This window comes from Aspergillus brunneoviolaceus, assembly GCF_003184695.1.
Source record: "Aspergillus brunneoviolaceus CBS 621.78 unplaced genomic scaffold BO95scaffold_6, whole genome shotgun sequence".
In the NCBI taxonomy this organism is placed as follows: domain Eukaryota; kingdom Fungi; phylum Ascomycota; class Eurotiomycetes; order Eurotiales; family Aspergillaceae; genus Aspergillus; species Aspergillus brunneoviolaceus.
Window position 1 is genome coordinate 539,883 of NW_020290736.1, and position 27,787 is coordinate 567,669.

The 27,787-nt window shown below is 50.5% G+C and overlaps 9 protein-coding genes across 9 annotated transcripts; 3 read left to right on the forward strand and 6 right to left on the reverse strand.

The window, feature by feature from the left end:
* Positions 1-443: 443 nt before the first annotated feature.
* BO95DRAFT_353190 (MOSC domain protein) lies at positions 444-1,655 on the reverse strand (the record flags this gene model as incomplete). Its single annotated transcript, XM_025582172.1, has 2 exons — positions 444-950; positions 1,158-1,655. Coding segments are annotated over 2 exons (1,005 nt in total), but the record flags the coding sequence as incomplete, so codon positions are not given.
* A 1,808-nt stretch (positions 1,656-3,463) lies between these two features.
* Positions 3,464-4,753, forward strand: BO95DRAFT_222893 (putative GPI anchored protein). Its single transcript, XM_025581209.1, has 4 exons — positions 3,464-3,818; positions 3,875-3,957; positions 4,021-4,484; positions 4,537-4,753. Exons 1-4 carry the CDS (start codon positions 3,654-3,656, stop codon positions 4,560-4,562), a joined length of 738 nt encoding a protein of 245 aa, XP_025446659.1. The 5' UTR covers positions 3,464-3,653; the 3' UTR covers positions 4,563-4,753.
* Positions 4,754-8,585: 3,832 nt separating this feature from the next.
* On the reverse strand, positions 8,586-9,367 carry rasB (Ras small monomeric GTPase RasB; the record flags this gene model as incomplete). The annotated part of the gene is made up of 2 exons (XM_025588669.1): positions 8,586-9,224; positions 9,290-9,367. 2 exons carry the CDS (start codon positions 9,365-9,367, stop codon positions 8,586-8,588), a joined length of 717 nt encoding a protein of 238 aa, XP_025446660.1.
* A 5,535-nt stretch (positions 9,368-14,902) lies between these two features.
* BO95DRAFT_223006 (uncharacterized protein) lies at positions 14,903-16,315 on the reverse strand. The gene is made up of 3 exons (XM_025581210.1): positions 16,182-16,315; positions 15,243-16,127; positions 14,903-15,188 (listed from the first exon to the last, which is right to left on the reverse strand). The coding sequence occupies exons 1-3, from the start codon at positions 16,191-16,193 to the stop codon at positions 15,087-15,089; spliced, it is 999 nt and encodes a 332-aa protein (XP_025446661.1). The 5' UTR covers positions 16,194-16,315; the 3' UTR covers positions 14,903-15,086.
* A 339-nt stretch (positions 16,316-16,654) lies between these two features.
* BO95DRAFT_223015 (haloacid dehalogenase, type II) lies at positions 16,655-17,951 on the reverse strand. The gene is made up of 2 exons (XM_025581211.1): positions 17,802-17,951; positions 16,655-17,712 (listed from the first exon to the last, which is right to left on the reverse strand). The coding sequence occupies exon 2, from the start codon at positions 17,455-17,457 to the stop codon at positions 16,663-16,665; it is 795 nt and encodes a 264-aa protein (XP_025446662.1). The 5' UTR covers positions 17,458-17,712; positions 17,802-17,951; the 3' UTR covers positions 16,655-16,662.
* Positions 17,952-20,652: 2,701 nt separating this feature from the next.
* On the forward strand, positions 20,653-21,304 carry BO95DRAFT_223137 (uncharacterized protein). The gene is made up of 2 exons (XM_025581214.1): positions 20,653-21,190; positions 21,291-21,304. The coding sequence occupies exon 1, from the start codon at positions 20,773-20,775 to the stop codon at positions 21,100-21,102; it is 330 nt and encodes a 109-aa protein (XP_025446663.1). The 5' UTR covers positions 20,653-20,772; the 3' UTR covers positions 21,103-21,190; positions 21,291-21,304.
* BO95DRAFT_223038 (putative nuclear migration protein) lies at positions 21,305-25,439 on the forward strand. Its single transcript, XM_025581212.1, has 2 exons — positions 21,305-24,484; positions 24,541-25,439. Exons 1-2 carry the CDS (start codon positions 21,406-21,408, stop codon positions 25,365-25,367), a joined length of 3,906 nt encoding a protein of 1,301 aa, XP_025446664.1. The 5' UTR covers positions 21,305-21,405; the 3' UTR covers positions 25,368-25,439.
* BO95DRAFT_223039 (uncharacterized protein) lies at positions 25,440-25,958 on the reverse strand. Its single transcript, XM_025581213.1, has one exon. It carries the CDS (start codon positions 25,770-25,772, stop codon positions 25,512-25,514), a length of 261 nt encoding a protein of 86 aa, XP_025446665.1. The 5' UTR covers positions 25,773-25,958; the 3' UTR covers positions 25,440-25,511.
* BO95DRAFT_438891 (cytochrome b5-like heme/steroid binding domain-containing protein) lies at positions 25,648-26,933 on the reverse strand. The gene is made up of 2 exons (XM_025585610.1): positions 26,357-26,933; positions 25,648-26,099 (listed from the first exon to the last, which is right to left on the reverse strand). The coding sequence occupies exons 1-2, from the start codon at positions 26,531-26,533 to the stop codon at positions 26,022-26,024; spliced, it is 255 nt and encodes an 84-aa protein (XP_025446666.1). The 5' UTR covers positions 26,534-26,933; the 3' UTR covers positions 25,648-26,021.
* Positions 26,934-27,787: the final 854 nt, after the last annotated feature.

The following is a 27,787-nucleotide window of genomic DNA, read 5'->3' on the forward strand; positions in this document are numbered from 1 at the left end:
CCTTGCCTGTTAAAGTACTACTACGTACTAGCCTGGCACAGTACTACCTAGTACTCGCGAAGTTATAAGTGGTACGAGTAGTTTGTCAGGTTTGCGTTCCGAACTTCGGATGGGCTGTACATCTTTGTAATAAACAATGTCATTGATGAGGGAACCTACCAGTACCAGCAGTATCCAAGCTTAGCTCTATAGCCAGTTGGCCGCTTCAACCATGGGACTGCCCATCCCAGGAACCGGAACAAGATCTTCCGCGGTGCATTGTTGTTGACTTGTTGACTAGGGTCTATGTCCCAGATCTTCCTCCCTTACAGTATACTCCATCTCGTATCTCGTGCCCAACCCCCTAGATCTCAATTGGTCAACCCGGGCCAATCTATGCAAGTCATTCAGTCAGTCATGCCAATCACCGTCGAGTTCGTATCACAAGTCATTGTACTCTGCGGTCAGTACTCACCGTACACCATTCGTTCATCCATGCGTCGAGTGACAACCACCTCATCACCCACCTGCACTGTCTGACCCTCCGACTCACCGTCGAGAAAGACATATCGACCGAAGACTGGGCTAAATTTCGCCCCTTTGTCGACCCTACGGTCTTTCATCAATTTCTTCAACACATTGCCCATCTCCCCCTGTGCCATCGCGCCCGTCGCATAGTCGACATTCAGACTCTGACACCGAATGCAGTTGGCTGTCAGCAGCAGCCGCGCTTTTCCTTCTTTGCCAGACCCAATAACCACCTCCGCCCAGAAGTCTTCCTCGAAGGCCTCTTTTGCGCCAGCCACAACAATGTTTGGGCGGAACTTGGTGACATCCATGTCCAGGCCCCCTCCCAGCCGCTCCGACACGTTGTCCACCGATGTCGCCGACACTAGCAGATACGGGGCCGTATCCGCGAATGTGATGCGTTCCTCTCCTTCCCCTCTTGCACCGACTCGATCATAGATAGCCTTTCCCCAAAGCATAACCACCAGCAACACGATCACCGCTGCCGCGCTGGACATCGACAGTGCTTTCTGTGCGCCCGTCGTACTCAAGCCCACTAGTAGATTGAACAAAAGGGTCATCCCAGCGATCCCAACCACTGTCCCCGCAGTGAGCATGCCCGCATCATTTTTCTTTCCTTTTGGCTTTCCTGTGGTTTCTTGCTTGATCACCCCCGCATGCGCTGCACTTTTTGAGGGCTCGAAACTCCCGAGAACCCGCCTCGAATGTGGTCCCAGGTAGGCCAGCACAACGGGGTATCCGAACCACTCGCTGAACCAATCATTATACTGCGCCCCCATATTATATCCCTTCGTGGGGCTCTGATGCATCACGATGGCCAGCTCTCCCAATTGCCGCGTGTCAGGACAAAGGGGGAGGTGGAGGATGCGGGTTGATTTGGTGCCATTGTCATCACTGAGGGTCTCGCTCGCAGCTGGCCGAAAGGTCACTATAATCTGTCCTGGTTCCGTACCATCCTCGCTAGGGAGGACAATCTCGGCTTGGAAAAGGGACATTTCTGGAAAGTGTGGAACATGCATGTTCTTCAAGGTGCCATCGTCAAGGACCTTCAGGAGCATGAACCGGCGATCGTAGAGAAAGCCTGTTCGGGTGGCGGTAGCGGACGAGAGGGCCGTCCCACGAATCGACTTGATAGGGTAAGTGTATAGCTAGATAGACGATGAGTTAGTCTTCATGTATTTCTGATCACGTCAAGCGAAGGGTTCCAGCCCATCTCTCGGAAGCTTGGAACCCTTCATCTCGCGAACGAAAGTCAGGTGAAGATGATGTAGAACTCACTTGGAGAAGTTAGAGAACAGACATACCTGGCTGATATGCATGGCTGCGAGATGGCTGGGTATGCAGCGTAGTTGTTGCTGTTTTTATCAATGATACGTCAAATCAAGTTGGAGCCTCCCTCCCTTGGACCTTGAAACAAGGATACGGGCGTCATGTTGTTGGGGGCCAACTGATACGGAAACGAGCATCTATTGCACGTGCTGATTAGCTATATTAGGTATGTATCAGTCTGACTAAGACTCGATCGATTCCATTGATCAGTTACTCAGTAACTTGGTAAGTTAAATATGCTGTTGTTGGGGCTGTTTCAGGTTCAAGACAACATGGAGAAAGTGTTTTATCGGCAGTGATGGTATCTGATCGAACATGTTGCAAGAAGTGTTGGTCTCAAGCAATGTGCAGCACAGTACGCAGTACGGAGTACATAGTAAGTCAACTGTTGCGACTTGCAAGTGCGGTACAATGTCTTGCATACTGAATCATAAAATTCGGGTGATGACAAACCGCTTCGGACAAGAGATTATCCGGACCGATTGGGAGAGACAGTGCCGTGGGTGCCAGCCAGTTAACTGACTGTATCCTACGCTCACTACAAATTATTCCTCAGTACGGAGACTTGGTTGACAATAATAAAGTCTCCTTTTTTTTCCATACTATCCGACTTTCGCATTGGGAGCCAGAGCCAGAGCCGGAGCCAGAGCCATAGAAATTAAACTATTTCCCTCCATTAATTGAACCTTGTTCTTTCCCGAGACACCACAGGCTGAGCCATTCTGAAGTGGGCAAGGATGGTCAGGAGTCGCCCAATTGAATGGGTCGGTCCATCCATGACTTCCACGGAACACCTCCTTCTCAGGAACACCACCTCCCACTCACAGAGTCTCCTCAACATACTTGGTTGACTCTAAAAACAGAGTCTTTCTGACTAGTTAGGCTGATTGAGAGTAAGACCCTGAGGAGGGGAGGGAGGGGAGGGAGGGGAAAGATGAGAATAGACCCCTAGTCTAGTGCAATGAGGAGCTCGAATCCAAGTCTAGCCTCGGGCGGAGGGTTGGAGTTGTTTGTTTTCCCCTCTTGTAAGTTGGTCAACTACAGTACGTATACTAAGCAAGTTGGAGACCAGCTGATCGAGCCAAGCCCTACCTGGTGCCTTGCATTCTGCACTACTCCGTACCATCACCATTACTCCGTATTACCACCACCAACCACTATTGCCATCAAAGTACAAAGTACTAAGTACGGAGTACACACACTGACACACCGTCTCTTTGCACGAACACTGCACTCGATTCCCCTAGTCAGGCACACACGAGCTGAAGAACGCCTTCATGCGTGGAGCCCTGGCAAATATTACGGATCCGCCCCCGCTGGAGGTGAAACAGGCTAGTAAAGCAACTAAACCCTCATGGATTGCCCGCGTTGATGAGATTTCATTTAATCTCCCATAGAAAAATGACTAGTCAACCACCAGTCCAGGAAATGAGGTAGTCGGCTGTAGTCTAGTCCCTGAGTGATCATCCGTTGGCCTCCTTTTTCTACGCCTCCTCCGCCCTCTTTTCTACCTCTTCCTCCCTCTCTTTTCTCTTCCCTCTTTCTCTCTTTCTCTCTCTCACCCCACGCACTCGCTGTTTCACCTTTACAATCCCGGTCTCCGCGCCGATTACGTTCTTTATCTCGACACAGTCGATCAATCCCGTCAATTCGTCACTCTTTTTGACACCAATATAAACTCAGCGCAAATCAATTCTCCGCCAATCTCGAGCCCTCTACATACACACACACACACACACACACACACACACACACACACACACACACACACACACACACACACAACAAATCCATAAACCACCCGTCAATCATTCATCATGCGTGTCTCTTCAGCTGCTGTCGTCGCCTCCCTGGCTGCCGGTGCCATCGCGACCGAGTACAAGACCGTCGTTGTGACTGAGTATGCCACTTACTGCCCTCAGGCCACTTCTCTGGCTGCCGGTCCCGGTACTGCCAGCCAGGGTAACCCCTCTGCTGCTCAGGTGAGTGTTTATGTGTGAACCTGGTTGGATGCCTATGAGACTAACTGCTGGACAAGCCTTCCACCGTCACCATCTCCGGCACTGCCTACACCTACAGCACTCCTCTGGTCACCTCCACTGTGACCCACTGCGACAAGTGGTACGTCTCTCTCGTGTGCCCTCAACGGGAAGTGAATCGCTTTGACTGACAAGGACAATCTAGCTCTGCCACCGCTGCTCCTGCCACTGAGACCGGTGTTGCTGTTGTCACTGGCACTGGTGCCACTCCCAGCACGGGCTCGGGCTCCGGCTCGGGCTCGGGCTCCGAAGCCTCCCCTAGCGGTGCTGATGCCGTTGGCACTGGGCCTACCCCCAGCTCCGGTTCCGGCTCGACCCCCGGATCCACTGGTTCTGAGACCTCCCCCAGCGGTGCCTCCTCTGGCAACACTGGTTCGAGTCCCAGCTCCGGCTCGGGTTCCTCCGGTTCTAGCACCGGCTCTGAGTCTTCCCCGAGCGGTGCTTCTTCCGGCAGCACTGGCTCTACCCCCAGCTCCGGCTCTGAGATCTCCCCCAGCGGTGCTTCTGCCGTTAGCGGTGGTTCCCCCAATGAAGGCTCCAGCTCCTCCGGCAGCTCCTCCGGATCCTCCGGATCCTCTGGATCACCCGGTGCTGGTGCTTCCTCTCCCAGCGGAGCCACGGGAGCCCACCCCCAGGGAATCAAGCCCACCCCCGGCCCCAGCGGAATCTTCTCGACCCGCCCCGTGATCCCCTCCGGCCGTCCTTCCTCCAAGCCCATCCCCTCCGCCTCCGCCAGCCCCGTGGCCAGCGCTAGCTCCAGCTCCAGCTCCTCTTCCTCCAGCACCGGCTCCTCCCCCGAGGGTGTTTCCGCCCAGGGCACTGGCTCCAGCTCCGGTTCTGCCACCAGCCCCTCCGCCCCCGTCTTCACTGGCGGTGCTTCCCGTGCTGCCGTCGGCGCTGGTGCCGGTCTCGCCACCGTCTTCGCTCTCGTCGCCTACCTGTTGTAAGCTGCCTTTCAGTGTACCTGAAATGCTGAAAAGGGGGGCGGCTCTTGTTGTATAGATGACCCGGGCAAGAAGGGATAAACCGAACAGATGGAGTGGTTGTAGGAAGCCCCAAAGCTTCCCCCTATCTCTTCTTCTTTTCGGAACATCCTCGCTTTCGCTCCGGGCCCATACCCGGACTATGAAGAGAACAGAAAACAAAATCTAATCCATTCCAATGCCGAATCACTACTGCTGTTTCCGATGATGTATCTCCTATCGTCCCCCAGCTGCAATCAACCACTAAATTCTGTTGTTCTACCTTGAAGGGAAAAGAAGGGAAAAAAAAGGAAAGCGACGCAAGATGGTGGCAGCCGACTGCAGTGGGAGGGGAGAGATGCCTGATCTGATCTCGCCGTACGTGACTGAAGTGATTGGTAAATGGGCGGGGATGTTGGCAAGGACGGTCTCCTTTGTTCGCGTGTCTTTCCTGACTTTGACATGTTTTTGGTGTATTTGTGTGAATATCTTTTTCTTTTTCTTTTTCTTTCTTTCTTCTCCCTCTCATGACTTGCCATATAACTTGGTTTGATTCTTTTATGATGGCTTGCGCTTTTTTTCTCTCTCTTTTCCCCTTCCTAACTTCGATGACCCATATTATCTGTTTTCCCTGGGCTTGGGCTGTGCATGTCTTTACCACCTCCCTTTTTTTTTCTATCAGCCCTTCTCATCTTGTGTATAATTTTAATGTCGATGTGTGAGGCATGTTCCTCGGACCACTGATTCGATTGACCTAAATTGTTCAAAGTGAAAGAAGTCGAAAACCAACTTGATTCTCCGTCCTTCGATCCCATCCCGACTCCACGTCATCACCAGAGCTCTCCTCGTAGCCCACACAAAGCTCATCCAGATGATCGGATTCCCTTGAGCACCATTCCTGCGTCATGATGGTATCCCCACTACCACTTCCCGCGTGGCCGACTGACCCCCCCCCCGGGCCCCGCTTTGTTTATTGCTAGACCGCAACAAGACTTTGCCATACGGTGCCCCAGTACCGCCAAGGGAGAAGAGATATGCAAACTTCAGATATCCCCCATCCCCACCGTCATCAAGCGGTAGCTCAGGTTAAGTGGTAGCTCAGCACTGTCGTACGAATTGAGTGAAAAAAGGGCCTAGGTAGGCAGCCTGCAATGCAAGTGACCTACATTACATCTAAGTCGTGCTTCGCCTCAAGCAATGCCACCTCGTTGATCAAGATCAAGTGGGCATATATGTACAATCTCCTGTGTCCTCATCCAATTGTGATCTGGGTGGGATTTTCCTCCCTTCATCCACGCCCCTACAAGAGTTCCGGTTGTTCGACGCAGTCTTCCGTGAGCGCCCCCTAGGTCTTCTGATCGTCTAGCATTTCCCGCAATACTAGTCTGGGGGGGAAGAAAGGACTGGCCCAAAATTTCCTGGATTGAAGCGTTTCATTCATATTCTCCCTGGATGGCTTACTGATACTAAGGTACTCTCGCCCTTACCTACACACACACACACATACCGCCTGAACAAGTTCAAGACAAGGAAAAAAGCAAAGGAACTGGGAGAGACTGACCGACCGCTGTCAAGACTGCAGCTATCCGTGCTGGAAACAACCACCACCACCACTTTTTGTTCTTGTTAAAATATTCAACAGACGAGGGAAATGCGGGCAGTACCTGGTGGTGCGTAGGATTGGCAGAGATGCTTCAATCCCGACCAAACGTCTCCATGGTAAAATCCTTCGTTAAGGACCAGAGTGTTTTAAGTCAGAGCATCGGGCTAACAAAGTGACCTTAGCCACACAGACAAAATAAAACGACGGACTAGAAAAAAAAAAGGACGGAAGCGCAAGGCGAAGAGGATACTGGCATGAACTCATCTCCTCTCACCGGTAAGAAGCAGAGCGCCTAGACAAACTGGTGCAAAACGCTCCCTGCGGGTAACTGCCTTAGAATGAAGTTATGTTGAAACCTAGCCTACCTTAGCCCCACAGTTTCTGCAGATAGCTACTCGTATGTCGCAGAGCCCGCCAAGTATTGCGACGAGATACCGATGATGTACAGTACCCAGAGAGCTGCAGGGCGAATGGGTAGTACGATCTTGTCCAGAGATCCTCCCCGGCTGCCACAACGGGGTAGGGGAGTTGCGCTTTCTCCCCCGTCAGTCATACTCCAGAGCATCATGGATAAGTTGCCATTGCTCATTTGGTGGTGATGGATGCAGTTGTCATTTGTTGAGATCTCCCCATCTTGTAACTAACTTACCTGGTAGTCTCAATGGGCTGTAGCCAAATCGGCCCCACTAGGCAAGATCCTCGGATTACCTTATTTATTGTTCATACTATAATGGCCGGACCACTGACCCTGGTACGGCTAGCATGTCACTTGCAGCTGTGCTGCATGACGCCATCGGAAGCGCCCGGGACCTTGAAGAGAGATCAGACGAACTCGTTCCTGCGTAAGTAGAGTGAAGAACGTGATTGTCTGCTTGCTTGCTTGCTTGCATGATCAAAAAGATCAGCGTTATGAGGCAAAACCACTAGATTTGCACGCGCCCTAGAGAAAGAGACTGAGTAGATCCAAAATATAGTATGTAGATAGAGAGTAGAAAGCTGTGGGAGGAGATAACGTCCCTGGCCTTAAGTGATCAGGGACACCTCGTGAAGAGCATAGTGTCATTTTCACATTGCATTCTATCATTTAATTTATTGGGTCTTCTTTTAATCTTTTGGTCTTTTGGTGGGGGTACAGATGCGTCAACATGAGCACAGCAAAATCAATGGTTTAAGAACAGAAAGGAGAAAAATAGAGGAGAAGAGGGGGGGAAGGAAATAAAGTAAAGGGAACAGAACAAAGCACAACTCATAAGAGTTCAGCCGTAGGGTATCATATCGCAATGCCTGCTAAACGGTCGACTGCCATGTCGTTGCTGGCTTCCAAGCGAACCATTCATTGAAATCCCATGTCCACCAATAATCTCCATTGCGCCCATCACACTCTACCACCCTGATGTGGCTTTCATCCGTTTGTAAGGTTGTCGGTTGCTTTCATGCTGTTGCCTTGCACCATGGTGAAGCAGGGTTGAAAGCAGAATTCATATCCAGGTTGGGTCGGGGCCAACGGGCATCGAACACAATAGCAATAGAAATAACAAGATAAGAATAGAACAGGAAGAATGAGAACCACACGCAGATTATTGCGAAAGAGCGCAGATAACAGACAAGAAAGAGGGCATATGAGGTGCGAATCTTTCTTTGGTACAAGGAGCTCCTAGATCCGCAACCCTTTGAACCACAATACCCTGCTGTAGTCAAAACACCCTGCGGTAGAATCCAAGAAATGATCACCCGCGTACAACACAGAGAATAGATAATCGCAATTCATGCATCAAGCATAGCCTGATGCTCTGCCTGCATTGGTGGAACAAAGTGCACCCATGGTAGCAAAAAAAAAAGTACTTTCAATACAGCATAACACAGCAAACGGAAATGATTTGCAGGCTGCAATCTCATATAGGCCGTAAAGATCGGCGAAGCGTCTAGCAGCCAATATGAGTAAGGGTACGATAATAGATAGATGTCGTGAGTTGGATTGAACGGGTTTTCGTAAGAAGAGTCACATGTGCGGAAGGTTTTGAGCCCTGCCACCGGCCCATTTCCTGATTCTCGGCAATTGTGTCTTGCGCTTCCTTGCAGGGTCTAGACCAGTATTGAACGGTCCGAAATAGAGCCAGGCGGCTGCATGTTTATATATTGCCAAGATCATAGGATTGTGCACTTGAAAGGACGTCGATGACTGCCATTGCGGTCGGGTCGGAATGACCGAGGATATTCGGGGCCAGGATCACGGGCTCCTCCTGTCGGCCGCCGGTCTTGCGAGCGGCCCTGCTGCTGACGTTGCTGACGGAGCATGCGCACGACGTCGTAGAATGCCTTTTCCACATTGATGCAATTCTTGGCGGAGGCTTCGACAAATTCGCACCCGAGGTCTTTGGCGAGAGCCTGTCCTTCCTGTGCTGAAACTGCGCGCTCGACAGCCTTGTCGCTCTTGTTGCCGACCAACATGACAGGCACAGGGAGCGAAGGGCCAGAAGGGGTGTGTATGGGCGAGCCCAAGTAGCTAGCACCTGAGGGCGATCCGGAGTTGGCTGATTCTTTCACCATCTTGATCTGATTATAGAACTTCTGTATGCGGGAAAAGGAAGCTCGCGAAGTGATGCTGTAGACAAGTACGAATCCCTCTCCGTCGCGAATCCACTGATCCCTCAGTGCTGTGTACTCTTCCTGGCCGGCGGTGTCCAACACCTCCAACATGCATGATTGCTGGTCAATGACCACTTGTTTTCGGTAGGAATCTTCGATGGTCGGATCGTAGGTTTCAACAAAGTGATTCAAGCACAACTAGAACGAAAGAAAGGGGGTCAGTTGGCCGAGATTGAGCGTAGACATTTATGGTAGAAGCTAACCTGGATCGTGAGAGCCGTTTTCCCTACACCACCGTCTCCGAGCACCACCAGCTTGTAAAGTGTCATTTTTCCCGACATGATGAGTTAAGTATCTGTTTCGTGGGTAAGGAGTATGATCACTTTTTTCAAGACACCTGGCGTAAGGTGAAGAAGCCAGAAAGCGGTATTCTGGTAGAACTGCCGAGTGTAGAGAGAATGAGGGAGAAATGAAAAGGCGAAGGCGAGAGAGATGTATGCGGGCTCCACGGCGAGCACGGACGCGGAAACGGAGCGTTGCGAAACGATGGGGGTCCGAAGAACTAATTGGGTAGTGCGATTAGCCACTCAAAACCAAAGCTCTTAGACCGCTGCCCAAGCTCGCATACCCACCCCGGAAATGAGACGAACAACAAGTGTCCACGGCAAGACTTCGGGAAGAGCAAAGAAATTATGAGAGTAAAAATACTAAATGAGGCATACCTGGATCAATTGATATGGTGATGGAAATAGGTTTTGAGTAGCAGTGCGACAAAGACGTATTGCTGGTAAAGTTGCGTTGGCGACCTCCGAGAAAGTGGTGATGTGGGCGTCTGAGAAGCGGGTGTGAATTAAGGAGACTGAGGTTGAAGTTCGACGAGAAGTTCCGAGTTGACTCGAGGAATCTCAAGTAAGCGGCCACCCACAGTTGCAGAAGGGTACAAGCAAGCGGGCGGAGTTTGATCGATTGGCTGACCCGTAACTCCGCGTGAACCGGGGGGGAATGGGAAAGCGATTGCGGGAGAGTAGGGGGAGGGGGGAGAAATTCCCCAGAAGAGGAGGAGGAGGAGGAGGAGGAGCGGGAATAATCAGATTAAGGAGGGATCACTGAAGTTCGCACAAGTTGCGAGACAAGAAAAAAAGATGACGATGAAGTTCGAGATTATGGGTGCTTCACAATGAATGCTAACCACGTGAGAAGAGGGGCGAGATCGCAGTGAAAAATTGTCAGCAAGGGATTAATTGGCGGAGAAGTCAGCCTGCGTAGATGAGCTTAAGGTAGAACGAACGACTTTCTGAATTGAGTTGGCGGGAAGGGAGAGAGGGGTATATGCGCAGGACCAAGAAGCAAGAAAGGCTTGGCCAGTCGGAGAAGTGTCAGAGGGAGGGGGTTAACCTATAGATCTCTGTCTCGATCCAAGACCTTCCGCAGCTGGATAAATAGGTCCCTGGTTTAATACTGGAGATATTGGGGGGGGGGGGGGCAGGGTAGCAGGCGAGCTGAGAAGACAGGGAGCAATGAGGTAGAGAGGGGTGATTAGAAGTAAGTGGGAGAAGAGAGAGAGAGAGGGAGGGAGGGAGAAAGGGTGAGAGATGGGGTGAGAGGGAGGTAACTAGAGACGACCGAAAGATGTGACTAAAGGTAGACTAATCGGGAGGTAGGTTTAGGAAGGAATGGCTGAAAAGAAAACAAATCAAGCTGACAAGAGAAAGAGAGAGACAGAGAACGCGCGAGAGAAAGTAGAGAAAGCAAAGAGGCGAGGTTAACAGAGGAGAAATATTGGTTGATAAAAATGAAGCAGCGGAGACCGTGATCCCTGTCGCCGGAGAACAACAGCCGCGGTTTAGTCTGTTTAAGATTGGTTGATGACTTCGGTGCAAGCTGTGTTGCACTAGCTTTAAAACGACGAGTCCCTAGGGGAAGGGGAGGGGAGCGTAGGGGTAGATGGGGAGAGGGGGGGTGATGGTGGAAGGCAATATGGTTTCGGAAGGGAAAAGATACGAGAGGGAAAAGAGGAGAGTAGGAAATGTGGGAGGTTAAGCAAACAGAAGTCGGACGTGGCGGCGTGACTACGGAGTACTAACTATGTAATATAAGTTGAGTAAGTATTGAGTAGTGAAAAGCGTGCCAATTGCCTACCTATGTACAACATACTGTACAGTTACTTTATCAGGCAGGTAACTTATCATGAAAGGCCCCGGGGAAGAGAAACTGTGCAAGGTGACTTGATCACGGAGTACAGTACATTACAATACAATACAATCTTCTGCTAGCAGTCTGCAGTCTGCATGCAGCCACTTTCAGCTTGCCAGTACAATACATTATCATACAATATCCTTCTAATAATCCGTCTCTTTTGAAAGGATTGTTGATTGTATACTCTCATAACATAGCCATAGTACAGTCGCTGGACGCCAACTCTGCGCTTCAATCACACTCTTATGGAATATTCTAAATTATGTAAGGTCTCTATTGCCTCAAATCCAAGCATCCCATAGGCTCTTGTTACACATTTGAGCTGAGAAATGGAAACAAACCAGCTACAACAGCATTCACTCACTCAGCCATGATAGACTCGAGATTCAAGACTTTACTCTTGGCTCGCACTTAGACCACGAGTACGTTTGAACTCAATCCGGTTGCTAAGAATCTTTCCTTTCCTGATACAGGCCTAACCGACAACCCGAGGCTTCCCTACAGAGTTCCAAGGTTCCAACCCATCGTATGCTTTGACCGATTAGATACTCCCGTCGGTGCCTGCGCCAATGATCTGAACATTGCTTCCATGTGTTAACCCCTACCCCCACCGCAATTCCTTTGTTTTCTGAGCGCATTGCAAGCCTTCCCAGTACCCAGTATGCATGAATGTATGAACCATGCAGTCAGTAAGTATTCTTCAGGATGGTTTCGGGTAGACACGAAGTGGGTGCTCAACGGCACTAGTACCTTCATGGCTGCTCCCCACACACAGAGAAAAGACGTGGTATCGGTGGTATTAAACTACACCCGGTCGGTCAGGAATCGCATACCAGACTCATGTGTCTTGCCTCAAGTCTGATGTGGTATCACCCGTGCTTCAGGACGTTTTGTCACACACTCTAGATCGCGCAGGGTCAATTGACCTGGTGGCAAGCAAGAGATTCGGGATGTGTCTCAGGTTCGGATGGATGCCTTCAAGTATACAGCAATTATGGGCTATCGTCTGGACCAACCGATGCAAAACAGGCGAGGACCCATCCGTCCCGCGCAGCAGGGAGATTTTCACTGTTGGTGATGTCCTTAGAAATCATTGTTCCACACAAGTGCTACGGGGAGAAGGGTAGAATATTCCGCGGCCCCGTAGAAGGAGACTAAAACCCATCTTCCTGATTATCGGGATTCCCAAAGCGTAACTTTCCCGGTCCCAGGATAATCCCACCTCCAAGAAAGTCGCAATCCATGTCAGGATTTTCTCTGGTAACAAAAGCGACATGAATCGATGAGGAGGTGAGGACAAGAAAGGAAACTAGATAGAGTGTAACAAGATACCATCCCACTTCTCATCCTGCGGCTGCTACTGCGGCTGCTGCTGCTGCCATACCATATGTATCTACACACTTCCCTTTGCCTATCTTTTGAGTGCTGAGGAGAACCGAAGCTCAGCAGCAGTTTTCCTAAGTATATGACGTCTAGGCGAAGTTGGCGAACCCTCTGCCAGTCCAGTCTAGTTTGGGCCTCCCGAGGAAAAGGATAATCCATGATAGCTAAGCAGCTCGGTGGATCCCAATTAACCCCTATTATCACATCGGTACTCGGTACACGGAAGGTACTCCAACCTGATGAGCTTCCAGAAAAATCATTGAATTGCTTCTGGAAGGCACTAGGCTTCTATGACATCAGTTTACTGCGTCTCCTGCTACTATCTATGAATCGACTCCTAACAGGGATTCCACGCACCAGCGAGAACTTGAGGCGCAGCCGGAACAGAGGAACAGATGTCGGGCCGAGCCATAGTGTGAGCACGGGAGGTTCTTGTTCTAGTTCTAGTAACCCAACCAGTCTGACTGACTGACTGACTGATTGATTGGCAACTCTGCTGGAATGGAGGATGAATGTTTCAAAGGGGAGACAGATGAGCCTAGGATTTGGATCGGCGGCTAGGCCGACAAGCAGCATTGGTTGAGTGAACACACGATTGGCAGAAAGAGTGCCTTCCTTCCACCCAATGCTTATCAAGCAGTTAGTCTGGGCTCTTGCCAATGGCCAACCAGAATGACAGTCAAATTTAATCTTAATATGAACCAGCATACTACAGCGGCGTTTCCTGGCGAGGTTCACCACAGCTCTTCCGCCTATCTAATTTCCCAGCCCCGGCTTTCATCCCACGTGGAATGCTACTAGCTCTCGGAGACTGCACCGCAGCGGTCCGTAATCCCGAATCAGTTAGATCACTTTACTGTCGATACGTCGTTGGTAATCTGAGTATGTGTCCTTTTCCAATTAAACTGACTCGGTCCTCTTCAACAGCAGATCTCGAGAGCACTAGTTCTCAATAGGCAGCTACCATGGTTATCCATGATCACCAGCCATGATAAATCATGCTGCATCATTCATCAACCATCATGTCATCGTTAGGATGCCTAAATAGGCCGGCTTGTGATAACTAACTACATGTACCTAGTTAAAAGTTACAGACGCAAGACATAAGTCATCGTCTTTTCATACTGACTATTGTACTTTGATAGATATGCAGCTAAGGAAGTTAGGAACATACGACACATTCATATGCACCGTGGGTGGATAAAAACCATCATGGATACGGAGAACGGGATCAGGGGCCGGCGTCCCACCGCTATGGGACGGTCGCTGACTTGCGGCAACCACCCCTGCCCACTCGAGCACATGGCCATTCCCCGTGCACCTTGACAGTTGGTTACCAGTTACGAGTTGTTACCACTCCGTTACACTCTGTATGGTAACAGCAGACCTCGTAAAAGTGACGAAAGCAAATTAGACATGACGTGGATAGTCAACATAAAAGAGATAACCAAAAAGCGCGGTACTAGTTAACTACTTTCTATGATGGCATCAGGGGAGATGAGAAGGGGGGATGAGGAGGTGGTGGTGGAGATAACTAGAATGCCAAGTCTCCCATGGATACAGCGACAGCAATTGATCCTTGGCTGTCCGGTCGTATACGTAACCTGGCTTGCAGCATGAGATGAGACGACGCTGGATGGAAGAATGAGGAGAGTAGAGTTAAGTATGAGTACAGTATAAAGAAGAAGATCGTGGATCTTTCCCATTCCACCTGCCTTACGCTACGTACCTACGTTAATCCTACTTGCCCCCTGGATGTACCCGATGCACTCGAGGCACCCAACCAGTGCACCGACCTCACGTGCGTTCAGTTAAGTTCCATGGCTTCTCGGATGCCTGGCCGCCATCGGAACTGGATATCCAATGAGAACAAAATCTAATGAGTTTTCTGTTCGAGCAAAGTCCAATCCATGACTATGAAACTGTTAGGTACGACTGTGAACCCTTGTTTCTCGCGTGGTTGGGACATTTCTGGTAAGCTAGTCCGTTATCTGGACAATTGCGTCTTGGTATACTATTGTATCGAGCTGGAACACTCTGTCGTTGGAACTGGTGAAACACACTGCGATCTACCAGCCAGGAGTGCTCGAACACTGCCAACTGACTCTGTCTAACTTCTAATATATTCGACCTGAACCGACCTTTCAGCCAGCGTGAACCCTGTTTGCAGCCCGAGCTCCGGAGATCACCCGGCTCAACTAAGAGAGGAGGCACGACGATCCTCGCAACCTATTATCCCTGCATCGAGATCATAAAAAGGTGAATTACTACCCTATCTCCGTGACAATGGCGTTGGCTTAGGATAGCATGTCAGGGCCTCTATAGCTGTGAAACAGTGCTGCAAGTGGGGTCTCTTAGAAATATAAACCCTTTCATGAGAAGGTATGCATGGGATAAGAGTGCGTTAGTTACATGGAGATCGCCAGATCGCCCCATCTAGCACTGATTAGTCTCTGCGCCATGCATGCCGCCCCTCAACTATTATAGGCTCGCAGGCAGGATGTCTGGAGCCGGGCCTGCCGGAATGATCGTCTGTAGGCTGCCCAATCGCTTCCCTAAAGACTTCAGGTACCCGAACTTATACTATCGGACGACATTAGTGATAGTCCTATTTTGATGTATCAATGCCCGACTCACAATCTCGAAGAACGTAGTCTTCTTGAATGCTCCGCCTTGGGTACGTGAGGTCTCATCATAATACAACCCCCGATACCAGCGGTCAATCAACGGGTAGTCATGTCTGATCATCTTGAGGTTGCACCGAAAGATCAAATAGTAAGCCACATCAAATCGAGCAATGGTCGGATACAATCGGATGTCTGCTTCCGTGATCTCTTTCCCGAAGAGATATGGTTGATGCCCTGGCTGGGCCAGATGGTCTTCAATCCGATCTAGTGCTTCGAAAAGCGGGTATAGGTTGTCTAGATAAGCCTCCTGTGTCGTGGCAAATCCAGTTTTGTACACTCCGTTATTGATTTTGTCGTAAACCCATGAGTTCATCGCATCGATCTCAGCTCTCAAGTGTGGCGGGTAGAAATTTCCACCAAGCCGATGGGTCTCTCGCAGCTCATGGGGAAGTAAATCGTCGAACTCGGAATAAAACATGCGGATAATCTCGCCACTCTCATTGTTGACAATTGTCTCTTTTTTCTTGTCCCATAGCATTGGGACTGTGTATCGGCCTTCATAGTTAGGATCTGCTTTGAAGTAAAATTGGCTCAACCTCTCGAAGCCATACAAAGGATCCACTGGCGCAGACCCATATCTATCAGAGAAGAACCAACCGTCCGGTCCCAACTCGGGATCGAGAACAACTAGCTGGACTATATCATCTAGACCTTTGAGTGACCGGACTAAATTAGTCCGATGTGCCCATGGACACCCAAAGTTGATGTATAACACATAACGATCCTTCTGCGCCGGAAATTCTGCGTTAGGATCACGCGAGATAGAGGAGCGAAACGCAGCTGGTTTACGCCTGAAGTGGCCGTCCGCATCGGCCTGAGAGTGTACGCCAGATTTCTAAGAAGTCAATAATGATTGCTCATCGACAACAGGTAATGCAAACCTACATACCTGCTCAGACATTGTGATGACACCGAATTGTCAAAGATTGCGATCGACCATCACGATCACTGCATCAGAACCGTCCGGTCACCTTGAAACTAAATAGCCTGGCTGCTCGAAGACTGGGGGACTAATTACGAACCTGTGCTGACCGCTGACAAATCGACGCGATGTTGTCATTCCTGCAACCCCGCATGAATTACAGGACTGGGCCTGCGCTGATAGACCAAGAGCTACTTGACTGGTTGAGAATCAATGCTACAGCATGCAGTCAGACTTGCGAAGCGATGACCTTGCGTTTGTGGGTATATTAATGAGATGTGTAAACGTTCAGTGCCTGCGATGCCAGAGGTATCATGATACACTGAGTCCAGGTTGGAGCCGACTGAGCCTGTGGGGCCGTATCGTATATGACTTTTCTTCCTACAACTCTGAAGCACGAAGACCAAGAAAAGCCCACCTTCAGGCCTATTGACAGGTATTCGCTATGTCAGGGTTCTTCAGGAATGCCTAGGCGCCGGGCGACCTCGATCAATCCATCCGTGGCACCATCAACCCACTCGTCCACATACTGCTCTTTGGCTTGAGCAATCTCTTGAGGAGTGAGACTCTCCTCGTTTCGTTCCACATAAATGGTCGCAAATCCTAGGGCTTTGGCGGCTTTCAGATCATAAAGGTGTGCAGCCACCATTGCACAATTGCGGGGATCCAGTCCAAAGCGCTTTGCTGCGCCAGTGTACACCTGTGGCGACGGCTTATATGCCCCAAAGTGTTGAGCACTGACAATATCCGTGAAGGGCAGAGATCCATGGCGTTGGAGGTCCTTCAAGAGAGAGACGTTGCCATTGGACAAAGTGCAGGTCCGGAAACGACGGTTGAGTAATTCAAGGCCGTTGACTGAATCAGGCCACGGCTCGAGTCGGTGCCAGGTAAGAACAAGCTCCCATAGTTCATCCTCGGTGAACAGTCCTTTTAAGTTCTGCTCGTGGAGCAGCTTCTGGATGGAGTGGAAATGGTGTTCATCAACGGAGATAAAAGCTTGGGTCGGGTCAAAGGTTCTTGTGAATCGGCCGTAGGACGCCCTCCATTCTTCCACCAAATCCTGCCAGTCGTTGGAGGACATGGCCGTCGCGCGGGCACGCAGAGCGGACGAGAGTGTTTTCCTGGGGTCTCGCAATGCGCACTCAGCAGCTTCCCTCAGAGAGTTGGCGACACAATTACGCCATTCTACAACCGTTCCAAAGACATCGAAAAATAGCACTTTGAGAATTGATGTGTTCGCCATCAGAGCGTGAATGAGTTCCCGTAGCGATGAGCTTTCAAATTTCTGTTTCTCACCTCATTTTCTGTGCTCAGTCTAGTGTTATCTGAAGCTACTCAGTCCGCGTGCAATTAATGAGAGCGAGCTTGATAGCGCAATTTATCGACGTCCCAGATCGTGGTTGTCGAGCCGAGGATAAGACGTGGCGGGGTAAGCTGGTTAGAGTCCATAGCTAACTTTAACTTAGTTAACTATACGTAATCGGTAATGACCAATGACCTGCATTGAGTTGATTAGTACTCCGTACTCCATAGGTAGGTAGTCACTCCATACTCCCATAGAACCATTGGGTCAAATAGGAAACTCACCAAGGGGGCAATAAGATCAATTTCGTTTGATGGACTAGAATGATCATCATGCGAGGGCCATCACATCTCATCATTAGCGTGCTAAGACCTGCTGCATTTAGGTCGAAGGTCGGTCGGGAAGGCCTTCCAAGCTCTAAAATGAGTTAGTTATCAACTTATTGCATGGTCAATTGAAGAAACCTAAAAGAGAGGAGGAGAAGGAGGCAGGCTCTCTGCATTAGTCATCTTCTATTTGGTGATTGTGACAGCTGCAGCTGCAACCCAATGATCGCCGCGTTCAACGGCGCAATCCCAGTTCGTTGTTCGACCCAGACATCCCCCTGGGGTCTCCAAGCAAACGTACTGTACATAGTAGGTACTGTGTTTCTTTCTTGCGGCTGTCTCTTCTTTCATTCTTTCTGCATTGTCCTAACCAATTGATAAATCCAGGGAGAAAGGTTTGAAAATGCTAGGTACTAGGTACTAGGTACTGCTGTATCTTGCCTATCTACCCGATATCTACTCCGTAAATGCCCTCTCTTTCCTTTGACAGCATCGAGGTCAGCATTGCAAGTGGATGGGCAGTTATTCCAATGCTGACTGACAACCCTCAGCATCCGAGACACTTCTTTCCGTGCACGGTTGACCTGTCAGTTCCAAGTCGCGCGCTTTTGCCCCTGAGCCGGCGTCCGGCAGGCGCAAAAGCTAGTCGTTTTGCCGCGTGGGTCGCCAAGGATAAAGCCAGTCTGGATGATTTATGGTACAGTACGTACCGTAACTAAGTTACTATGTAGCTGCGAGTCTGCGACAGACTACTTATTCTCCACGTTCATCTATTTCAAGCTCCAGGCTGACTGACGGCCGATAGTTATGCTATAAGAAAGTTCTCTAATTCCACAACCTGTCTAGTGCACATCATCATAGCCCTTCGATGACGATCGAATGCGAACGGACGCATTGCTTAATGGGAAACTTCCACCTTGAAAGGCCCTGCGAAAACTCCGTCCCCGTACCAATTGCCCGCCAAGGTCATAATTCACTATGATATTAATATCGACCCGCAGGTCCGAGATTTGTGCTGCCTGACAGATTCGTAAAATTCAGCCCATTTTCAAGCGCATACGAGCAGTCAAAGGAAGAACTACACCGGCGATTCGACCACCAAGGCTAAGCAAGGGCTTGTCGCTGCTCCGCCTCTAATTTCCGGAATGGGGTCACTTCTCAAAAGTTGAGCGCCGGCCCGTCCGTCGCCTCTGGTGTCTATTCCTGAACCAGGGAACGGCGAAAAAAAGGGGTGGGGAGCTCGAGCTGGGCCGACCCAACATCCAAGGATCCTTCCCGGCTGGTTTTCTATGCTCGTTTTTCCCCTCAGACCTTGCTCGATCCTCCAGGATATTTCCAACTCCGACGTCAATTGAAAAGCACGAGGCACGCTGCACCAGCATAATGCTCATCGAAGCGCGCTCAACGGTCCACCAGCGTACGTTGATCTATCCACCTCCTAAAATATTGCGCGAGTCTATTTGTAGGCTGGGCTCCCTCATATCGGCTCATAGGGCTAGTCAGAGGAATACCGGACTTGACCAGTTCAATAATGGCGTCTACAACACGGGCCACGGATTTTCGATGATCAACTCGAGGGTAGACGCAATATCGAGAGCGTTTCCGATGATGACTTACTAACTCACCACTGTAGAGATTACTGAGAGGCGAACGACAACGCTGCTTGCTCTCTTGCACGTTGACATCTGGTAAGCCTTCAGAACGCTATGCGCAAACGGACTGCCATTGTTCACCTACCCTGACCGGGTCAAGATGAAAATAGTTTGCTCAACCTGGCCAACAACGAAGAAGGGCTGGAATACAATCATCATAAAGTTATGATGCTCGGGAAGGATACACACTCAATATCCAGAGTGCCAAAAGGCGAATTGTCTCAAAACCAGCGGGTCCCGGACTAACTTGACTAACTATAGTACGGAGTAACTAGTTAGTGTATCTAGCTCCACGACTAACTAACTGCCTAGCGCTTGACACGAACCCCCGTCACAACCGGTGCTTAGCACTCTGCGTCTCGAATCTCTCTTAACTACAGCACCTGCAGCCTTCGTTGCTGCATTAGTGACTTAATGGCTCGTGGATAAACACGGTTGGTTTCTTTGTTCGTGGACTCCGTTTTGTTCATCCATTTTTCATGATATATGAAACTCGGTGATTCTTGTCCCTCTCTTTTCCATTATGGAAAACAGACAGTGACGATCTTCCGCCTAAATGGACAGGCAAGATAGTTGACCTCCTTTTCCCTCCCTCTCTCCTCTCTCCCCTCCTCTCCCCCTCCCACCTCCGGCACGCGCGCCGTTGTTCTCTCTCCTCTTTTTCATCTTCTGCTTCCTCCGCCGCCTCCTTTTATTATTCCCCACTGGCTGAATCAACAGAGCTGATTAAGTTACTAGCATAACAAAGTTAGTCACTCACACTGATTGCTCCGTAGAGTCCGCACATTCTTTCTTCCTCCTCCCAACCCATGTACCTGCATCCTCAGCCGAACCTGTCGCCCTACTCGAGTACAACCTCATCTCTATCTATCGAGATTTGATTGGATCGGTATCGCTCTCTAGGCCAGCAGTGGCAAGCTCTGGTGGAGTCGTTTGGTGACCTCTCCTCACTAACAAATAATTGGTAGGTACGTGGAGATTGCCTTCGATGATAACTCATCTCATTTGCGTTCCCCTTCCCCACCAAAGTATCCCACATCCACATCCCCCTAATCTAGCGAACACCCCTGGTTGAAGCTAACCCCGTTGGACTTGTTGTTCGTCCTTTTGTAACGTTGTCTAAGTTATCTCGTCCTAATCCAATCAATGACTATGACCGGCCGACTCTCTATTCGAAGCTCGGACAAGGTTTCTGTGCAGGCGCAAGCCCCAATTTAGTGCTTAATCGGGTGTGATCAAACAGACGCCTTCACTGATAATCTTTCCCTTCCCCTCAGATGGCCAGTCTGGCTAGAATCTCGGACCTACTGGGATGTACAGTACATGATTTAATTTTGTCGGTTCTGTTTTTTCTTTCTTTTTTATTTATGTTTTTTTTTCTAAAAAAAGGCAAGGCAAGGCAAGATAAACCAAGACAAGGAAGAAAATATCATTCGTGTTTCCGGGTCCGCGACGCCGCAGTTGCGCTGCTACCAGATTCAGTACTTCGCCTCTGTTCCTCCATACTTCCTGTTCGACTCCCCCTACGTCGCCCATCATACTTCAAACACCTTCCCTTCCTCTCACTAAGTGACGGGCAGCGTTCTTTACCACAGATATCTTGCTGAGTATCCTCACGCCCGCATCTGCCTGTTCTTTCTGCACGAATCGCCCAAGAAGGCCACAGGACGCGCAAGCGTCGAGTGCCGGCTTAATGTATGCCATTTCACTACCTCCAACCATGTTTTCGGCCTTTCGCTCTGTCCCTTGAACATCAAAGACTGACTGGTTATGATTAATGCTATCTGTTGTCTAGAAGTCGGAAAGTCTCCTTGATCGAGTCCTACAGCTACTGGTTGGCCAACGACTTGTTCTCCATCGAGGGGTCGGCGGAGCTATTCTACGCCACTCAGGAGACGCGGCATACATGGATGCTGCATAACACATTCCGGCAAGATCTGATTGATCCGTCACCATCAAGGGGATGCTTCTTGAAAGCTATCTCTTCTGATACGAACGCAATGGCCGCCAATAGCATATATACCAGCTCTCCAGTGGCAAAGAGCTTTCCACCTCTTTCGTCTACACCCCCAAGAGCCCCGTCCATTCGATTACAAGTGGACTTAAGTGACCTCTCCTCATTCAATTCACTGCCAATTCACAGCTTCTCGCCCCCGGGTCTCAGCGACTATGATGATAATGTGGAGGACGACAATCTTTCACCGCTAGATCCGCGGCGGTTCACCCCAACTCTGCATGCCTCTTTGGTGTCAGAAATCCTTTCGCTCCGGCGAGATGTGGAGAGTAAACTGAAGGCGATTGAAAGTTTGGAGCATACTTTGGACGAATCACGTACAGAGAATGGCAGCCTTACTGAACGACTATCGAAGAGCATGAAAGAGTCTCGCTCGCTCAAGCAGCAGCTGCAGCTTTTGGAAGGTGGCTCGTCCTCCGCTATCAGTGAACTCGCCAAGGAGCGGGACCAAGCATTCGCAAACATTGCAGATCTTCGCAAGAAACAAGAGCAAGCACAAAAAAAGGCTCGCAGTCTCGAAGAGGAGACAGAAAGAACAGTGCAGCTGTGGGATCGAGAGAAGGACAATTGGGACCGGGAACGCAGAACCTTGGAACGGAAAATCCATGTGGTTGAAGGTCGGCTGAAGGTCGTCTTGAATGAGGTGGCTGCAGCACAGGAAGCACGCTCTTTTCATCCCACGCGGGAGAGCGAACGCGTGACAGGCGCCAACGAGAGGCTTACAAGCAAGGACAGTGATTCCACGAGCATCGTCTCAAGCAGCGAAGGACGCCGCCGGACCAGCATCATGAGTACTAGTACTGGCAACTGCGACGAACTCGACTACCACAATGTACGCTACTCTATGGCAAGCGTTACCAACTTTCCAGTGGTCAAAGGTGAAGGATTGAATTTGGCCCAAGAGCTTGCTTTTGATGAAGATGATGAGTTTCAGTCTTTCGACCACAGCTTCAGACCTGTATCTCCTGAGGCTCTACCAGAGGAGCGGCCCGTCTCGGTACATTCACAGCTGTCCAGCACAATAAGCATGGGGGCAAAGGCTAGGAAAATCCTGGGACTTTCGCTTGGTAGCATAGAGGGTTATGGTGCCAAGAATGAACTAGCGTCGGAGCCTGGTAGCCCTCTGAGATTCTCTTCAAACACATTCGTGTATCGAGATACCGGGGTGCAGTATTCTCTTCCTCCGTCACCCACATCGGACTGCCTACCTGAGATCGACGCCTCAGCTCAGGCTCCGGACGAAAATGAGAGTGAAGAAAGCCGGTGTTCGTGCCAAGTGAGAGATATCAGTACATCAACTCTGACCATCGACATGGTATCCGCTTCCTGTCAAACCGTGGCAGGCCTCCCCACACCTCCGTGGACACCCAGCCTAGACGATGTCCAAGCACCCAAACCAGTTTTGATGGTTTCATCTTCCATGCAAACAATTGAACATCCAGTTGGGGAACCTGATGAGCAGCGAATCAGTATGTCGCTTGGCGACATGAGCGCGTCGGGACTCGAGATACCGATGATCGCAATACACCCCCCTTGCTCTGAACCACCTTCTCCTCGAGGTAGCGTAGTTCTCCCACCACAAACCAGGAGCGTGTCTTGTCAAGCCAGTTTTAGCTCGAATTCCGACTGTCGGGCGATTGGAATCCAAACAGAAGAGATAAAGATAAGCCAACAGCCAGTCAAATTGCCAGCTAGCTTGCTCCCATCCGCTATTCCAGACCTGCCGTTCTACAATGTGACCGAGTATCTTCCTGTTCAGCCATACTGCCCACCACCTCCCCGGTCTAAGAAGAGAGAAATCAAGCCTAATCAGGAAACCGGGCCGCTTGCGACGGTACAAGCTTATCCAGGCAACAATGACAATGGTCCTTTGGTAGAGGGATCAGAAAGCAAGCTCAGACGTCCACTTCGCTCGAGTAGTCTCTTTGCTGGCTTTGAGCAGGGAAGTGATGAAGAGTTACCGAATAAAGTCAACGAAGTCCTCACCGATGACGATCTCCTAAATCGACCATTCGCTTCTTATACGCTGAAAAGAGGCAAGCTGGTCTCGACTCAAGACGGCTCAAGCTTGGACGGAGGTGTGTTGGCCGAAATTGATGAGCATATATCAAAGTCAGAGGCTTGTGATCCAGAAGTATCCCTAGACTACGAAACTAAAGACAGGCCCGGGTCTTCTTGGAGTCAGCGAATGGGACAAGGTCACCGGAGACAGAACTTTCGCAAAGCAGCCATGGTACCCAATGGAACCGCGGCTCGTCAAATTTCGCGTGCTCGAAGCCCCAGTGATCCTAGTATTGATGATGGCCGCGCAACCAGTGCCTCCCACATTGCTCCTCCTATTCCTGTCCCAATCCGGCTCAGTTCAAGAAAGTTCCCCGCCCGTCGAGGTGATGGTCAACAAAGTCCAACACCATCGAATCCTGGAACTTTTTCCGATCGTGGACGTGGGCGGGTGATGCGGCGTCCAACCCTCCGGCGTGTGCGGTCTGCGACTGCTATGGCGCAGACAGAACGGCCTGAAAGCCGGTCGTCGCCGACATCTACTTCGTCGTGCAGTCCTGTCAGTCCGCCGCACCCTTCACTTCCATATGAGGACTTTACTGCCCCATCCGAAAGCCAAGCCGTCCAACGGCGCTCAGCTTTTGCTCCAACAGCATCTCGCACCTTTTCTCATGGACGGCAAGGTTCCACAGCAACATCCGTCCAGCCCACCAGTGTTGTTGATGCTATCGCACAGACCATGGTCGGGGAATGGATGTACAAATACATCAGGAGGAGGAGATCATTCGGTGGTGTTGGAGAGCACAAAGAGAGTTGGGAAGGGCGCAGTGCCGATGAGGTATCGGCGAATATCACCAACAGTGGTGTAAGGCACAAGCGCTGGGTCTGGCTGGCACCCTATGAGCGTGCCGTCATGTGGAGCAGCAAGCAGCCTACGAGTGGGCCTGCGCTGCTGGGCAAGAGTGGCCGAAAGTGTGAGTGCTCTCTTATGCGACCCAATAAGTACCTGGCGTGACTAACGTGGTTACAGTGATGATCCAGTCCGTTCTTGATGTCAAGGATGACAACCCGCTGCCGAAGGGATTTAATACACAGAGTCACTTTAATCGATCAATTCTCATTTTGACGCCACAACGTGCTCTCAAGTTCACTGCCACGAGCGTGGAACGACATTATGTCTGGCTGACGGCATTGTCTTTCCTAAGTCACACTCCTAGTGGTATTCATGATCTGGCTGCCCTGCCCCCCGTGCCACAGGATGAAGGCACTGCAGCCGCCCCATCGCCCTCTCTCCGCCGCAATCCAATCCGTGACTCAATCCGGATAGCCAAGGGACGGCCCCGGCCCCGACCCAAGGGGAAACGATCTTTCCTCGGGCAAGTCGAACCCGTTCCTGAGCTTCCAACTGGCTTTGAGTCTAATCCATCTATGGATGCTGCTGACCCTCCGACGGTGCCACGGTTCTCAAACCATTCGCGAAAACGAAGCAACACCATGCCACGGATGCCAATGATGCGGAGCTTCTCCAGTCAAGGCTCAATACCGTCGGTTGAGTCCACGCGAGGCTCCTCTGACACGTATGTCGCTCAGTCTTACGGGCCTGGAATTCACAGCATACCCAACAGCGTCAGTCAACGTACATCTGAGACTGGCTCGAGGACGGGGAACTTCTTCGATGCAATCGGAACTGTTCGCATGGAGGCCTTCATTGATCAAACGGACAAAACCCGGGGGCCTCCATCCGGCCGACACAGCCGGAAGGCATCTAGCACATGGAGCGCGGCTCATAATCCTACTTCTCCGCATCGAACTGGCGGTGAGCCTGTTCGCCGTGTTGACCCCTTTGCAGAGTTCTGAGCAGGTTGAGACAGCAACGTCTCTATCTGTACCGTCACAGAAACGGTAGCAGTAGAGGCTATTTTGTCCTCTTTTAACCGATATGTTACATGCATTTGCTTTTTTTGATTCTAGCGTACCCGATCTGCAGGCGTTATAAGCGTCTTAGATACCATCTCTCGCTCTGTCTTTCTCTTCTCTGCGCTTATCGAAGATGATATTGTCTAATGTCTTATCCTTTATGGGTGCGGAAGGTATCCCAAAATTGTAACCCTCTTTGGATGCAAATATGCCGTCTTTGGGTGAAAAGAATATAATTGAACTGATAAAAGCCATAATCCCTCCCGCTCGAACAATGCACAGCAACAAGATTGGGACCTCCACACACAAGATCGCCAGCCCCGGCAGTATGATATAAATGATCATCCCCCCTCATCCTTCTCTCTAGCTCACAGTCCATTGACACATGCTGCAGTGTCTGCAGACGAGTTCGGTTCCTGTCTGTATATGTGTATATGCTCTTCTTTTGTTCTATGCACGGAAGCGAGGAATCGAGACATAGGGAACCACACGGACCCTCCGTTGGGGGTCAAGGGGAAGAGCCACGGAAAGAAAAACAGGACAATCTTAGAGACAATTATGGTTTCGAATCGTTATCCGCAGTTGGCTTCGGTTTCACAGCTTGGCGGCTTCCTTGATCTCTCCGACCTTCAGCTTGGGCGTATACTTCTTCAGCACACCCTCGTTGTGATACTAAGGGGCCCGCGAGAGAGGACCAGTCAGCCCCGGCTGTGAACTCAGAGTCGCATTAAACGAAGAAACGAAACAAGAAGGGACAAGAAGCAACACGAGCCGGGTAGAGGGGCAGGTTGTTGCGCGCGTGTGAGAGAGAACCGGGCTCGGGGACAAAGAACGGAAACCTGATCCCGACACGGCACCCAGGCTTCGCTTCCGGAGGAAGGGATGGGTGGCTGGCTGGCAAAGACCATCGAGGATGAAAGAAAACGAACCTTCCAGAACTGCTTTGTGGCGTCCTTGCCTGCCACGCGCTTCAGAATCTTCGCGCCACCAGGGTGTTCATCCACGAAGTTGGTGACATCGAACACGGTGTTGTCGATGATGATGTAGAGACCCTTGTCCGGGGTATTGTGCGCAGCGACATCGGTGGGGGTGAAGGATTGAGACATTTTCTCTTTCGGGGTGTATGTGTAAGCTATGTGTGGATGGAGGTGTGTAGGTCTGGCTTTCTCTGTGTAAGTGAGTGGGAGAGAGGGAGTTAGTTGGATAGTATTAATTGTTAGTTATTTCAGGAGGAGTGAAAACAGGAAGTCAAAAGGATGTGGATGATGAAATGGGGAAACCAAGTAAGTGGAAACGCGGGGAGTGCAAGTGTCAAAGTGGAACATGCCGAGGTCCAGCAATAGAATCTAGTTGGGACTGCCCGACTAGTCTCCGGCTTCTCCTTCCGACAGAGTGCCAGTGATTGATTACTGAGACGGTACAAGTTAGTACGGAGTACGTAGTAGGTAATTAGCAACCTGGGATTGTAATGCAGGGTTGCTGGTTGGCTGGTTGGTTCGGTCTTTGGGGCGGCACTCACTTCCAACCAAGTTCCTTCCAAGTTGACTTACACATACGGAGTACATGCTCTTCGGACTATCTTTGACCCGAGGTTTGCTGATCTTCGTAGTAGAAATGATTCAAATTGTCATTTTTCAACAACACACCCGACATATACATATGGTAATCATTCAAACAAAAACACATATAATGACATATATTACATGCATCCATGCACAATCATCTGAGTCCACACAAGAGCCCTGGCGTCCTTTGCCTCATCTAGTCCCGGCTCTTTTCTCCAGCGGCCCCCTGTCCCTTCATCTTCTTCTCCAGTCCTAAGGTCTCCAGGTCCTTCTTTTTGTAATAGTGCGGAGCGACCTCCACCAACCATTCGGCTTGCAGAGGCATGTTGCTGCGCATATACTCCTTGCTCGTCAAGACCAGCTCAAAATAGATCACCCACCGTGGGTTCACCTCAAACAACGTGCTCGACGGATGCAGGTACACTGTCTGTCCGTTCTTCACGGTGCGATAACTATCCCCACCGCGTTGGAGTCGCGCCGCATTAGGGAAGAATCCGGCAGTGATGGCCTTTTGAATCGGCACCAGGTTGTTCGACCCGCAGGTGCTAACCGTCACCTCGACCCGATCACAGAGCTTGGCAAGCTGATCACGAACATCACGGGCGCGCGTCAAACTGCGCTGCTGCAAGAAGTTCTCCTTTGCCCACACGTAGCTGAAGTCTGAGTCGACCCATTGGTTCCAAATATTAAGCATGGTAAGGTGGTCGCCACCATCTTTAATCGTGAATCGGTTGCGGGCACTATCCGCGTGAATCTTCTTGTCCTTGGGTCGAAAGAATAAGGCGCTGGCCTCAC